Source organism: Sinocyclocheilus anshuiensis, unplaced genomic scaffold (genome assembly GCF_001515605.1).
Source record: "Sinocyclocheilus anshuiensis isolate Anshui unplaced genomic scaffold, SAMN03320099.WGS_v1.1 scaffold1642, whole genome shotgun sequence".
In the NCBI taxonomy this organism is placed as follows: domain Eukaryota; kingdom Metazoa; phylum Chordata; class Actinopteri; order Cypriniformes; family Cyprinidae; genus Sinocyclocheilus; species Sinocyclocheilus anshuiensis.
Window position 1 is genome coordinate 278,504 of NW_015544316.1, and position 16,257 is coordinate 294,760.

At 37.9% G+C, this 16,257-nt stretch overlaps 1 protein-coding gene across 1 annotated transcript in view; it reads left to right on the forward strand.

Moving 5' to 3' along the window:
- LOC107698122 (SLIT and NTRK-like protein 6) overlaps window positions 1–7,301 on the forward strand; it is a 16,824-nt gene extending 9,523 nt beyond the window's left edge. Inside the window, exon 2 of the mRNA XM_016499053.1 lies at window positions 4,520–7,301. Coding sequence (XP_016354539.1) covers window positions 4,541–7,018 — 2,478 coding nt within the window. The 5' untranslated portion in view covers window positions 4,520–4,540 and the 3' untranslated portion in view covers window positions 7,019–7,301. The remainder of the gene's footprint in view (window positions 1–4,519) is intronic.
- The last annotated feature ends 8,956 nt before the right edge of the window (window positions 7,302–16,257 follow it).

A 16,257-nucleotide genomic window follows, 5' to 3' on the forward strand; every position in this document is an offset into this window, starting at 1 on the left:
TGCTTGTTGCTGTAGGCTTGCATGCAATGGAAATTAAGCATTGCAGGGTAAACGGCACATATGGGGCCATACAAAAATGTATTGCCTCAAAACATAAGACATTGAATTGTGATGCCAAGAGAAGCGCACACTATATTTCCTCTGTTATGGATATATGAAGCTCTCAGCCACAAACAAGTTAATTAGTCTCATACAAAATAGACTTGAGGGTTATTTTTCTTTGCTTGAATTTATTTTAACGTTTCACAGTACATATAACGTAGTATGTCATCAAACATTCACCGATGCACTTTTGTGATGGATTGTTCTGTTGGGAGTCTGCATTCTGGTCTAACGTTCAGTGGAACCGGCAATTTTGCATATATATATATATATATACAGTATATATATGTATGTATATCTGTGTGTGTGTGTGTGTGTGTGTGCATGATGATGTAGAGTAGATACAGTATACATCTTTGGATGTCTTCCACTCTCTCTGGCATGTGTCACTTCATCTGGAGCAACTGAACTACTGGGCTTGTACACTGTGAAATATGACTTTTCAAAGTTGTAAATAAAACAGAGTATGTTTTACAAGAAAATGTGATTTTATTCTTTATACTTTAAAATGTCATGTTTAATTCAGTGTGTTTCTTGCCATTTCTTTGCAATTAATAGGCAACATTTCTAGCGATGAAAAAAGTGAAAATAGGCCTACATTTCTACACCATTTTTTTCAGTGTAGTTGTCAGATATGAAATTCAAAGTTTGTCACCTGCCTAAGAACTTGAAAGAACAAGAAAAATCACAAATTAAATATCTTTAATATCTCAATTGTTTGTCTGTCCTAAAATCATCTTGCCATTCCAACAAGAAATCAGAAACCTTAGATTTTAATTGAATTAAACAAAATTGCAAGAATTAAGCTGGCTATAAGAGGGGGGGTATATCTGATTATATATTATACCTTTAATATCTGAGTTGATTCTCCTACAGCAATTAAACTACATGGAAGCAAATGAATGTATTTGCTGAGGTTACTTTATTATTATTATTATTATTATTTAATTAGTATTATTATTCTATTGAAAAAGAACAATCGTAATCCTATGCTCAAAGTGATCTCAAGGGTGTCTCAAATAGTGCTCAGGTTTGACAAGATGCCAAGTATCAAATTTCAATATAAACTAAGATTTTTTTATCAAATTATTAAAGAGACCAGGAACAGACCAAATTTTCTGGATAATTTAATACTGAAAGAAGAAAAAAAATACTCAGAAATTGCTAGCAATATTCGCAAAAAGTAAAAAAAAAAAAAAAATTGCAAAGAAATGGCATGTTGAATTAAATGTGAAATTTTTAAATAGAAAGACTGAAATAGTATTTTCTTGTAAAACATACTCTAATAACCTTTGTTTTATTTACAACTTTGGGTCCCACTTTATATTGTGTCCCTAATACCTGTGTACTTACATAGTAACTAAATGTGTATGTAGTATGTAACGCACATTGGTTCATAGTATCTACAGCTGTAATATTTCTGTAACTACACACATGTAACAACCCTCAGGATGGTTTATGTAAGTACAAATGTGTAACATGACATTGGTAACATTGTTTTCACTTCACTAAGTACTCGTGTAACAGGAATTATATAACTACATTTTGTAACAACAATATGTATAAGAGTAATTGGAACAATTTGATCCAGGTGGTGGAGATGGGTAGGTTTAGGGGTGGGAATGGGATCCAGGGGGTGGAAATGGGTAGGTTTAGGGATATGTAAAGTGGGAGGAGTTGGAGTTGGTGCACCACTGTAATACCAGTGTACTTACATGGTAACTCCTCAGGAACTGTCCACTTAATATAAAGTGTAACATTCTGGACACCAACCACAATTTATATGTAAAGCCTAACTTACTGGCTGCTGCTGTGTAACATCAGAGTAATTACATGATAAATCTAATATAAAGTGTAACACTTTCTTTACCAAAAAGTGCTGTTAGTCCTGTTACTCATTTGTACTGCCATTACGAAAAAGTGTTGTTACCAATGTCATGTTACACATTTGTACTTACACATACCATTCAGTGGGTTGTTACGTATGCGTAGTTGCACAAACATTAGAGCTGTAGATACTATGTACCAATGTGTACTTATACTGTGGTTACATACTATGCAGACATCTAGTTACTATGTAAGTACACAGGTATTAGGGACACTTAATATAAAGTGGGACCCAACTTTGTTCTACATTTAATCTCTTCACACTCCAGCAGGAGAAACAACTGAAAGATCAAAAATATCTCATTCAGCCTACGCATTGGGTAACCGTGTGAAAGAAAGACAGGACAATTTGCTGTATCAGGACAGATGTTCCCATTCCCCTCCAAGGTTGTGTGGAGCCGGTTAGACAGGCAGGGTGGGTGTAAACCTGAGGGATGAGGATGCATGGGTCGAGCTGTATGTGCGTACTGTATGTGTGTTATATAGGTAGATAGTTAAGTAGATGGATATTAGGCCTTGCTTAAATGCATTAGAGCACAATATGTAGGCTTCACTGGCTTCTAATGGACCACAAATTCTCTCCTCACTGTCTGCCACACACTGCTTGCTAAAAATAGGAATGGGACCACATTTTTTCCCTTCTTTGTGCTGTCATCTAGCATGACATGCAGGCTTTCATATTCTCCGCAGTTTTTGTAATCTTTTAATCTAATTTTATTTATGCCCACCGCCCCCTTACACTGCCGTTCTACCTGCATCCTCAAGAGAGACGAGGAACCATCTTTATTGTCTTCACATGCTGTGTTTTCTCAGAGCTGTCAGCGCACGCAGCCTGTTGGTGTCATGTGGCATGCCGGACCGTTCAGTGTTTGATTTCATGTCAATACAATTGGGAAGTCTTTCATTCCTTACAGATTATCTGGGACTCTGGGGTGTTTTATGTTTCAGTTAATTTGCATGGAACTGTGTTATGTCACTTTAAATGACATTATAACAAAGAATAGCATGTGGTTATTTTCTTTCATTTGAACTGTGTGAGGAAGACATTGCTCGTTCAAAGCTCCAGGGATTTATTTTTCATTTAAATATCAACTTTTTCCAATATGTGTCTCATATTTCAAAGTTACTTCGAAGATAACAAATAGAGAAAGGAAAAATAAAATTGTTGACATACAGCATTTAGAGCTATGAAATGTATAAGAATAGCAGATCAGATAATTTAGTCTTGGAATTATTTGATGAGAAACGTCTGTGTTCATATAGATATCTCTTTGATTGTAGATTTTGGTATCATGGCAAATCTGAGCAGAACTAAAAACACTATTGAAACACATGCGAGATGATCTTCATCGTACCTCTCCTGATTTTTTTTTTTTTTTGAAGAAATACAAATTGACACAAATAAGTAGTCATGAAGATATAAATGTGTTTAGGTATCATATTAATTTAATGATTCTGATACGTCTTCCTCCTAACAATTCTGATTTCTAAATTCAGTAAAAAATAATGTAAAACAACCCTTGCAAAAGTGTGTTTAATGATTTTTACAATCTTTGTAGAGACGTTATAAATGCAAACCAATAATTAATTCCATTAATTTATTTTATAAAATGCTACTGTAAAAACGTATAATGAATCTTCACACATTGCCATGTGAACAACAAACAGCTGGAATTTGTATGTGTTTGATTCACTAAAAGAAAGGGCATGTTTGTGAAATTATGTTCTGGTATGAAAAAAAAACATTCTGAATAAGAACTGGTTCTTGGCTTCAACCCTACAAATAAGACAAAGACAGTTATTGAAGAGTATAGATCTAGGCCTATAACATTAATGTGGAATGTGGTGTCTGTACATGCATACAAACTCTTTAAAAATAGAAAAAAAAGTTGCTTGATCTAAAAAATGATGAGACATATAAGCACAAGTCTGTTTCCTGATTAGAATGTGTAATAACTTGATTACTTAAATTTGTAAGGGAATTAATTATTATTAATTAATTCAGGTTTTGATAGGACTCGGATCTGAAAATCCGAAGTTCACCTGATTAAACTGATTTCAAATTTGTTATGTTACACTTTAAATCAATGATTCAGTGGCGTATCAGTGTCCTGTTCATGAAATCCCTACAAATGTAATTCCCAGTAATTTGAGATACTTAATTATTTCCCTAAGTATGTAATATGATATAATCATCGCTATTATCATCATCATTACTGACACAACTAAATTATTCATTTAGGACTATTACTGTGTTAGTTATAAAGTGTTCTGGTGTTCCGCTCCCTGCTCGTATGCAATAATAAAATGCAATATGTTAGCAAAACACTTTAATAGCTTTAATAATTTTGTAAACTTGTGAATATCTGTATTTAGGCACAGAGTTTTTTTTTTTAAGCCTGTTTATCTCATTAGATTCAGCACTGTGAACTTGCAATAATTACCATGATTCAGTGTTCTGCTTATTTTATGAGTTTGCCAAACACACTCACTAATTACCTTTCCTTCTCTTCCCTGTGTTGTCTTTTAGATACAAGGAAGAAAAAAAAAAATGCTGGCCCGGATCGTTTTCATTTGCTCCTTCTTTGCTCGTGCTAGTTTTGGAGATACTGATACCAAGGCATTATATGGTGGAGCTTGCAAATCTTTGTGCACCTGTGAAGAGAAAGATGGACAATTGTACATAAACTGTGAAGACAGAAACATAAGCAAAATATCAGACGTGAAAGTACCATCAGATATGCCTTTCCATTTAAATCTATACAAAAATGACTTAGTGGAGTTACTTGCAGAGGATATGGATGCTTTCAAGAATGCCGTCACCTTACATCTTGGTGCAAACAGCATACAGGAGCTTGAACCTGACGTGTTCAGTGCACTGGGATCCCTGAGAAAGCTGCACATAAACAGCAATTTCCTGGTCATGCTGAAGGAGGACACATTTCACGGCTTGGTAAATTTGGAATACCTTCAGGCTGACACCAACTTCATCCGGGTTGTGGAGCCTGGGGCCTTCAGCAAGCTTGTCCGTCTTAAAGTTCTGATCCTCAATGACAACTCCATTGAGTTCCTTCCAAGCAACATTTTCCGCTTTGTTCCTCTGACACATTTGGATCTGCGTGGGAACAAACTGCAGACACTGCCATACGTGGGTTTCCTGGAGCATATTGGTCGTATCATGGAGCTCCTGTTGGAGGACAATGACTGGGTGTGCAATTGCGAAATCTTGCATTTGAAGGTCTGGATTGAGAACATGCGAGCGCAGTCGTCCATTGGCGAGGTGGTTTGCAACAGACCTGAAGATCTTAGGGGCACCACTTTGACCAGGGTCAAAAGGGATTTACTTTGCCCCTCCCATGCTGACATCAACCTCGAAGAGCCTTCGAGGTCTCTAGACATGGTTGTCACCCCATCCACCAAAGTGTTTCAGATACCGAATGTCAACGATGGCACAAAAATACCTACACCTGCAAACGGCCTGGGTACATTTTGCGTGCCACTGTGCTCTTGTCCTCCCCAAAGTATGGGGTTTTTAATGCACTGTGAGGACCGAGGCATTCAGAGGATATCTGATATAGGCATTCTTGAACAAAGCCCAACCAAGCTGATTTTGACAGGGAATATGATACAGCGACTTTTAAAATATGACTTTGTGACGTACGACGGTTTGGAATTGCTCAATTTAGCAAACAACCAAATAGACTACATTGACAATGAAACCTTTCTGAGTTTGAGCAGTTTGAAAAATCTTTACCTGAATGGAAACAGGATAGAGAAAATCTCGGCAACAATGTTTCTTGGCCTTCACAACTTAGAATACTTGTACTTGGAGTATAATGTCATCAAAGTGATTGAGGCTGGATCGTTCAACCCTTTGACAAATCTAAAGCTCCTGTTGCTAAACAACAATCTACTCAACACTCTCCCTGCTCAAATATTTCGTAATGTGCCCTTGGTGACATTGAACCTAAGGAAAAACATCTTTATGCACTTACCGGTGAGTAATGTTTTGGAGCAGCTCAATTATTTGGAGCAAATTTATCTTGAGGACAATCCTTGGGACTGCACTTGTGATTTGGTCAGCCTCAAACAGTGGGTAGAAAAGCTAAGCAAGGAGACCGTGGTGGGTACCATCTTATGCCACACTCCTCAAAAACTGTCTAGTGCTGAGGTTAGAAATCTGAAGCATGATGTTCTCTGTCCTGGCTTGGTCACATATAAGTCCCTAACTGGAGACACCAAGGACGGTAGTGCAGTCACGATTGCACCAGAGGGTGGCACCACCGGCTTCTTCCGGTTTCTGACAGATGCAGTGCCACTATCGGTACTCATCCTCTGCCTTCTCATCCTCTTTCTGACCTTAATTTTCTGCGCTGCAGGGCTCATCGTGTTTGTGCTACACCGTCGGCGGAGACAGGCCAAGAAGAAACAAGCCGAGGAGCAACCGCACGAGAGCAGTCCCATCCACCTGCACTATAGCATGTATGGCCAGAAGACCACCCACCATGTAACTGAAAGGCAAGGACCCGGCATGTACGACGAACCTTCCCGTAGCCCAATCATTCAGGTCTGCAGGAACCCTAGTTACTGTTCTCAGCACAAAGAATATGAGTTAGATGAGTATGATAGCGAGAAACCTAAGCATATCTGCCATAGCATTCTTGACAAGGAGAGTGAATCCCTACTTACAGGACCCAATGTGAAGTTCAGGTCCGTAACAGACTACCCCTCTGAATTTGTGAGTTTGGGAGATGCAAGCTCCTTGTACAAGAACATCTTAGAAAGGGAACGGGAACTCCAACAGCTAAGCCTCACCGGATATCTCAGGAAAAACATATCACAGCTACAACCGGCTGTGGACATGCAAGTCCCCAACCACCACAAAGAGCTGAAACTAATGGAGACTCTTGTTTATACAAGGCCAAGGATGGTGGAACAGACTAAAAACGAGTACTTTGAACTCAAAGCCAACTTACATGGCGAACCAGACTATTTAGAAGTCTTAGAGCATCAAACGACTTTCAACTGAGATAAGTACACTGTATACTTTGATTTGACAATGATACTCAAGTGCCTTGACAGTTCATTCTGAGTTCTGATTTAGCCCAAGAGATACAATACAACAATGTCAGAGTAGAGGCAATTCTCACAAAACAATAATTTGATGCGGACACAATGTCTAATTTCAGGTGGACCTTTAGCGTTAACATGCTATTGGACATTGCAGATGATGGATTATACATTCTAACTAAATTCCAGTCACACAGAAAGAGTCGCAAAGTGTTGTCTTTGGACAAGATTGGCTTTGATACCAGAACATCTATTGTGCATTGTGGTTAATGCATTCTCTTTATGTTTGGTAGGGAAGACTAGCATAGAGTCATTTCACATTTATATCTGTGTATCTCTTATTACATATGTGAAAGATCTTCAAGCACTGTTTATTTGTAGCAACTGAAGAAAACGTGTTTTCTTTCTTTTTTCTGTCTGACAGAACATTTATGATTAGTTAAAACATTATCTGATTTGCTAAGTTTTGAATTAAACATTCCCAACACAGTTTTTGTTCATTACATATTAAATAATGGTTGTATTTGGACCTCAAGATGCCTGAAAATTTCATTTATTAATAACTAAGGCGTCAACAAGAGCGTGTAGCTTGCCAAATGGCTATTGTTTTGACCCTGAGGTCAGACTTTATCAGTGGGCTCATTTATTGTGTCTGAAATTGGCCTCTCACCTGGAATTCTCAACACTCCTGGAGAGTTTATTCAGAAATCATGTCATACAGACCCACTTGCTTATTACCTCCACTGTTTCTGATATGGACAAAAACTCTGCTGGGCATCCTTGGAGAAAATGAAAAGTAAAGAATTGCACTACTTAAACTACCATTGAAAGGTGGTTGATGACAATCACATAGTGGGGCTGCACAGTCTATGCCATTTTTTTTTCCCCATAGGAAAACCAATTAGTGTAGCTTCTGGTTTGTATAATGATGTTGTTTAAAGTTCCTTTTGAAAACATAAATCATATTTGACTACTTTCTTTCAGCATGGCAATTATGCAGGGTGTTTTATCTTCATTATCTGGCTGGAGAAGAAAAGAAAATATATATCTATATATGTATATGTATAGAGAAAATATGCACACAAATTATTGTGTTAAGCCTTGAAATGTTTTACTGTATAGAAGAGCACCATAGCTTTATTTTGTACAAGTGTGGATGAGAGTTATTTATTCTGTATATTTGTACATAATTTAACATTTATATATGTTCGTGTGCCTTTAATGTGGTACCAGTTAAGCTGTAAATAAAAAAAGTAAATATATACAATAAATAGTGTATTCCAATATTATGGGCAGTAACATGAATAGCACTTGGTACAAGTAAATATGTAAATTAAATAGGGGGGGGGGCAATGGAGGGAAATCATATTTTATTTCAGTGGTTCTCAACTGGTGGGTGACAACAAAAATAAACTTGATAGCATCTCACACAGCAGGGAAAACAGTGTTGAATGGGAATAATAAAATGAAACTATTCAATCATGCAAAGTTAGGAGAATAACAAAGTATATAACATTTGTAGTTTTTATGTCAAATCAGACTCTACAGTATTTTGGTCTGTCACTTTATAGAAGCTTGTCAAATTAGACAAATGACAACATGGAGAGACTGCTTGACATGTCCTCATCTTTAAACCAAGAGCAAACATACACAAAGTAAAAGAAAATACAATTGAGACCATATTAAATATGGGTTACACTACACCACTGATCTATAATTTATACTTTTCTGGTTGGTGAGTAGTAATAACAAGAGCTTTTATCAGAATAAACATGTAAAATATGTTTTAAAACATGTTCAGTTGTGAAAATTTATGACATTTCAAAAATAGCATCAATATAATTTCATCCCTAACACTGAAGCAGTAAAATCACACCCAACCATCCTATAAAAGTTGCTCATGTCAACACTGTTTGTGAACTTGACAGATTGCCATTGCAAAAAAATATTTCTGTCAGACCCTCGTTTCTAGAAAATAACTTTTTTTCGAGCATGCAAGCAGCGTGCAGCATTCAATCGCTCCTCAGAACACTGAACACTTCTTTTCACCCACTCCACACTTCCATCTTCCCTTTCTCCTCGCTTAAGTGGCTTTCCAATATTTCTCCATTAACCATCAGATAGGATCATTCAGCTTGTCACCTGGGCAGGAAAGGCTAAGAGCATTAAAACAAAATGGATGGTTGCAAAAGGGAGGCCAATGACTTTTGACAAGTCACTCGTTGCAACTTCCAGTAAAGTGCAAAACAGTGTTCACTTTCAGGAATGGTTTACTTTATTTTCAAGAATGTAAATTATTGTGGTGTGAATATTTCAGCAAGGAAACAAACAAAGGCAGTGACTCTTTCACATTGCTGGAAATTAGTATTTTATACTACTACATACCTGATAGATTTGACTGCCATCTTTTTTCCTCACTGAGAGCTTATCTAACATCTATTCTTTATTATGCCCTCTAAACACCAGTTTCAGGCCAATTCCTGTGCGCTTCAGTGCACATACCATATTTTTTAACCTGAACTCGCCTCGTAACAGCAAATTCTCTACAGAGGATGTGCAAAAATGGATGTAATGAACTGACACCGGTCATTTATGCTGATGATATTCAAAGGGACAATGTTGCTCTGCTGAAGACAGTGAAGTTTTTAACAGCCTTTTCATAGTTTTGCAGGTATTTCAAAATGCCTGAACTCTCAAGGGCTTTAAAATTTATTTTCTTACCTATAAGTTCTACTTCACAGCAGAGCCATTCAAACACGGTATATGTAAGCACAGGAGGGAATGTAAATATCTAAGAAAACTAAATTGCCTCCATTAGACTCAGATGCTACTAGTGGGCTTTCTATGTAATTCGCTACATGGGCATAGCAATCGCTCCTTCTCTGGGGAGATCTTGAGTAATGGACTCGGTATCTCTGCCCTCACGATCTATAGATGAACTGCTCCTCTTTTATGTTGCCAACATATCCAGGTAACCTCTAATGCATAATATTGCTCTAACATGAATTAATCAAGCATTGATAAAGCATTTACTATTGGTAACTGTCTGTCTCTATGAGTCCAGAATAGTCCAGTTATAATTTCAGTTCAAATACTAAAACATTAAACAGAATGCCAGTGCTTCACATGTAGTTTCACTGAATTAACAATTCCACAGAAGGCTAGTTTGCTTGTAGGCATACAGAGTGTAGTGACCCATATAACTGTAGCCACATTGGAGTCTCTCACAATGATAACACTTGTCAATCAAATATCTGTCCGAAGATGCTTGGTGTATCAAGTCATCAAACATTTTATTTCTTGCCAACACATCACTTCTGCTCTTCCTCTCAATAACTGCATTCAAATGTTGAGTCACGCAACTGTTGCGACTGGTTCTGTGCATACTTTGAGATTATATGAGAATCAAGGCATCTTTTGGCAAGAACTATTGTACGCGGCTGTGCGGCGGTGTAAAAAACAAGTCTTGAAGTGTGTTTTCCATCCCATTGGTGATAAATAGGCGTTCAATGAGTTCATCTCCTGAGGTGAATCTACCAAAAAAAAAAAGAAGAGAAAAAAATAACAAAACAACTGTTTCTTGCAACATGGTGGATCTTCTGTCAGATGTCTGTGGGACTTTGTTGTTTAGAAATACACTAATCATTACTTGTGGCTAATTTGCTGGCTGTTTTTAGTCACTGACAAAGTGACAAACTCGTTTGACGGCATAAGGGGCAAGTCATCACAAATGCCTGCTCTCATATTCCTTCCTATCAGTCGCAACAGAGTCGCTTTGGGCAACCCCTCAAGTGTCTGACAGATTTCTCACCAGATCTTCTCCTTGATCTGCCCAAGCCAAATGAGAGACTCCTTGCTCCCAAATGCCATAGTCTTTACCCTTGACCTCTCCATACAGGATTTTGATATCTGCTAATGGGCTGCTACGGAAAACCTGAACACGTCGAGCAACCTTTCCATCAAAATGTCTGTCCTTAAATGTTGTCCTGCTTTTCAAAAGACAGACATGCGTAACGAAACCTTCAGACAATGCTAATAAATCACAGAATACCACAGTAATCATGTGTGGACCTTGTAATAACCTGATTAACGTTGCAGTATTGACAGCTAGCAGTGGTTGAAATGGGTGCTGCAGTCTAAATTCAAAATATTGAATTGCCCTCACCTCCTCAGACTCGAAGCTTACCAGAGGTGTAAAGTATTTGAGTAAATGTAATTATTTACTGTATTTGAGTATATTTTTGAAAACTCAATAGTTTTACTGAGTATCAAATATATTACCAACTTTTACTATCTCCTTCACTACATTTTTATATACGCATCTGTACTCTTTACTCCACTACATTTGTAATGAGTGTTGCAATTACACATTACATTTTGCATGGCTCCTAGCTTTTTCTGCAGCAGCTTATTTCTGCTACAAAAGTGATACAAATGATATCGCCAACTACAGGGCACTAAAAGTAAAATATCTTGTGCATTTTGCCCTTAGTCACCCAAACTTGTCAACAAGGCTACTTTATATGAATGTGAGTTCCTTAGCAATGCCAATGAGGCCGAAACCAGCTCATCCGGTTCAAGAAAGCTTTGACTTTTTAAATTTTACTTAACATTTTTTTTTTTTTCCCTATTCTCCTGTATTCTAATCATGTTATTATTGTAAATGTTCAGTAAACAAATTAAGCAAAAAACAAAAAAAGGTAACACTTTATAATAGCTTTCATTAATAAATCATTAACACACATTATATAATGTTGAAATGTTTAACCTATATAAATGTGCGCTATTAGATGCATATCTAATCATTTGTGCGGAGAGCTAAAGCGCGCTTTACAGGACATGGAGGCCCAGGCGCGATCACTAGCATTGGAAACAACGTAAAATATGCCGTCATTTTTGCTCATAAAGATAAGAGTAATGCATCACTCGGAACTGTAAAGGGTCTACTTTTATTTGTGTGCACTCACAATATCAACAAAATGTTCTGCTTTTATAAAATAAAGGATACATACAGGATGTGCTTTCTGCAATTTTGGCCACAATGATGAACCGAAACACAGCGAATACTTGCCTCAAAGACTTGCTAAATATATCTATAGAAAACTTTAAATTACTACTTTAAAACTAAATAAAACAAATCGAAAACAAAAACTCTTTCATTATAAAATACGCAAAGATGCACTTCTCAAAGGCACGTCTAATGAGGAGATGGTGAGTCAGGATCGCCATCTTCATCTTCATCTTTGCGACACGGACTCAGAAAACACTAATTTATTAATAAATAATTCAAATATCTCCTTACTATTTCCCCCCAATCCCCAGCATGTTCTGTTGTCAGACACGACTGGAACTTCAAATGGGACTGGCTTCTGTGGTCAGATGTAACTAAAAAAATTTGCTTTTTAGCAGCAAACACTCGAGATGGGTTTGGTGCACACAGGGATAAAAAAGTACCCCATGTGTACAATGAAATATACTGCTGGATCTTTAATGTTGTGGGCCTATTTTTCTGCCAGAGATCCTGGATATCTTGTTCAGACAGATGGCATAATGGATTATATAAAATACCAATGGATAAAAAATTAAAAACTGACTGTCCATGCTAGAATCCTATAATGGGCCATAGTTGGATCTTCCAACATGACAATGATCCACAAACAGTTCCCTGAGCTGAACTCTATAGAAAATGAGTGTGGTGAACTGAAGAGGTAACTCTTCAAGCATCATAGGTGAAGACTCAGAGCTGTTCACTTGGCAAAAAGATGCTGCAAAAATTATTGGATAAAAGGGCATGATTAATTGTGACCAATGTGTATTATAGAAAAAATATTTATTTCATAATGAGATTTCTCTCCCATTTTAAATTCTTATTCTCCAGTGAAAGGTTAGATTTTAGTAAAATTTTTAAATGAAATATCTAAAGGATTGATGATACAGATTAATTGTGGCCCGAACCCGGCCCGAATTGATTCAGCATGTCGGGCCCCGTCGGGATCCGACGGGCTTGCAGACCTATAGTGTCTATATCGCCCTAATGCATGGTGAGGAGGAAAGTTTGAGTGGCCAAAGACTCCAAGAATCACAGCTGGAGAACTGCAGTGAAAGGTTAGATTTTAGTAAAATTTTTAAATGAAATATCTAAAGGATTGATGATACAGATTAATTGTCATGGCCTTCTTTGATCATATTTACCAAGGGTATGAATAATTTTGAGCACAACTGTATAAGGGGCCGTTCACGTCACATCTTTTGCATGCTCAAGTTTGTCATTTCAAATGTGGATGCGCAGCAAGCACGCTCATTATAGAAGCGACACGGTTGCGACGCTCATGCGTTGTGACATGCTCATTTTTTTTTTTTTCAGACGTGTTTATGCCATAGGGAGGTGAAAACATTTCAACTTTTCAGAATGCTGCTAGCGCACGCAGGTCACGTAACAAGAACCAACCAATCAGATTCACCCTTTCCATAACAACATTGAAAGCTCAGCCAACAGTTCTCTTTGACTAGCTACCCGGGTGGAGCAAGATATCCCTCACGAGAGTATGCAGATACTGAAGCAGGGTTCCTTGCTCTTCCGTTCAGTCCATATGTACAGGTTCCATGGATTGAGCTCTCATAAAGTCTCCATATTCGTGAAATTACTTGTCAAAGATGTACCAGTTAAGGCTGGGTTCCTTTGATAAGATCTCCCCCTGAGTTGAGAGCTTTCTTCCTACCTAATATTTCTGGTTGCAGAGTTGGGCTGCCTCCCCACTTTGTAGGGCTTTTAGGTAGGGGGTCCCCCTGAGGTTCCTTTTATATGCTAGGCTGCCTCCCCTTATTTCAGGGCATTCTCAAGCAGGTGGTCTCCCTGAATCCCACATGTGTTGGGCTGTCTCCTTTGTGTTAGGGTTTCAAGTAGATAGCCCATTGTGTTTAGGAACATAGCTGTTTGAGGACAGTTGTGTTCCCAACTTGGCTGAATGGGATGCCCCTCCTTATATTAGTATTGTTTGGGTTCCCCATGTCCCCCAAGTTATTTTAGCTGTCCGAAGTGTCATTGGAGTGCCCCCCTTTAAATCGGTGTATATCTGCCACTATTTTTGGTCCTCTCTCACCAGGTGGACAGGCATGCAATCAGGCGGGCGGTCGACAAATGCACTCTTGAAAGCTTCATCCATGTTCAGTGTCTGCTTTATTTTCCCCTATAAATGATGGCCGATAACAAATATTTTTGAACTCATTTAAAGAAAGCTGAGCTATCTATGTTGCTATATGGTTGCTATGGTGTTGCTATATGGTTGCTGTTTGTTAGAATGCTGCTACGCGATAGATAAATTATTCTGCATGGTTTGTAAATGGTTGCTAGTGTGTCAACCAGGTGAAAACGCTTAGTCTGAACACATAGAAAATGAATCGCCCGAGCCTCCTCAAAAAGCCACTAATCACATGCACATTTAGCATCATTTGAATCCTGACTTATAACTACATCTTCTCTTGCTCTCACCGTTAGATACATTAGTATTCAAGGTCATCTGTAACTAACAGATTGTATCTCATTCCCCTGAGACGGTTAATGAGTTCCCACTCTAGATGTGCCGTCTTATGAATGTAATTGATGCAGTCTTCTTTCAGGGAGCATGTATTAGCATTAGCTTGACATGTTACCTGTCCTGTGCAGTCCTTGTTTGCTGCAAGGAGACAAAGGTATGGCATGCATTTTATCTTGTGCCAGCAGTCAGCTCATTTAGGAATTTGACGCCCACCTTGACCCATGAACCACTGCCACCCTGCCTTTTGTTATATAGTATCTTGACAGATGATGAGAACTGTCCTTGCATGTGAATCACAAATGCTAATAGTGCTTTCCTATGCAAAACTTGTTCCCATGATGCTGGGCCGGTTGCCAGGCTGTTGCTATGTGGTTGCAAAAGTAGTGGCTACTAGAGTGTTCTGTGTTGCAGCTATATATATATATATATATATATATATATATTAAAACAGGAATAAAATGTGAAATAAAATGTTATATTATAAAATATAAATTATTAATATGACAATTTAAATATCAAAATAAAATGTATATCCCTCAAAAATATATTTAATCCATTACTATGATAACTTTTCATATCTTTCAGATGCAATAAATCTCACAAATGGTGATGTTCAGTTCAGATGAAAAGTTACGATTAATGAGAGAATAACCATACAAAATGAATGAATGTATGAATGAATAAATAAATGTATTGACATGGCCAGCACAAAAAGTAAAAGGAGAGGGTGACATCTTACCCTGGCGGCCTTAGGGGAAAAAATGCATGAAATAAAGTAGCTTGCTCAGTCAGGTTTGAAAGAATAATGAGGCCGCTCACAAAACCAAAGGGTCAGCGATGAAGCCCACCAACCTTTAACCTCTGTTCCACTGCAGAATTCCCCAGATTTAAAGGGCAAGTGAGCAGAAGCTTAAGCAACCTCTCATGAACTCTGTGCTGTCACCCACTTCGTCTGGAGTTTTTGTGCTAGACTGGTCTGTCAGTCTCAGTTTGAGATCAGCACTGGACACCAATGTCAGTCTCAAATCATCTCTTTACTTCCATCTGAGACATTCTAGATTAGATGACCTCATGCAGTCTCCTCTTTTCAAAGTTTAGGAAAGGGGGACGATCAATTCCTCTTGCATATTACACAATCATCCAATGCACTTGAACTAACTTTGTGGTCTCACGACTTTGCTTCTCATGTCACATATAATTTCCCTATCTTGATTCATTGCCTTGGCTTTGGTTCTTTTTTTTAATATTTTGCCCCCTCCCTCACTGGACTTTTTTCTGTTCCGCTCAGCAATAATTCCTGAAACTTCCATTTTGCCAGGTACCTGGCAGGGATAATCTCAGGATTCTGGCTTAAAGTGTCAGTGATCTCAACTCTCACAATTCTCCTGTAGTTACAAGTGTAAATCTATGATTACCTTTTGTCTGGCTTACCAATGTAAACACGTAATAATTATGAAAGCCAGGTGGAGGTGGGACTGCATGACAAGACGAATGTGATTTTCCTTGTCAGGGCGTGCCCTTTGTCGTGTTCTCGCTACAGGTCGAATGCTTCATTCTGTTGTTTATCTGAGAAGTTTGGTGGCTTGCATCTGGACACTGTCCAAAAGTAGGTGCATCCTTGGAGGGTGTTCTTGAAAGATTAACGCATATTGTGATTTAAATA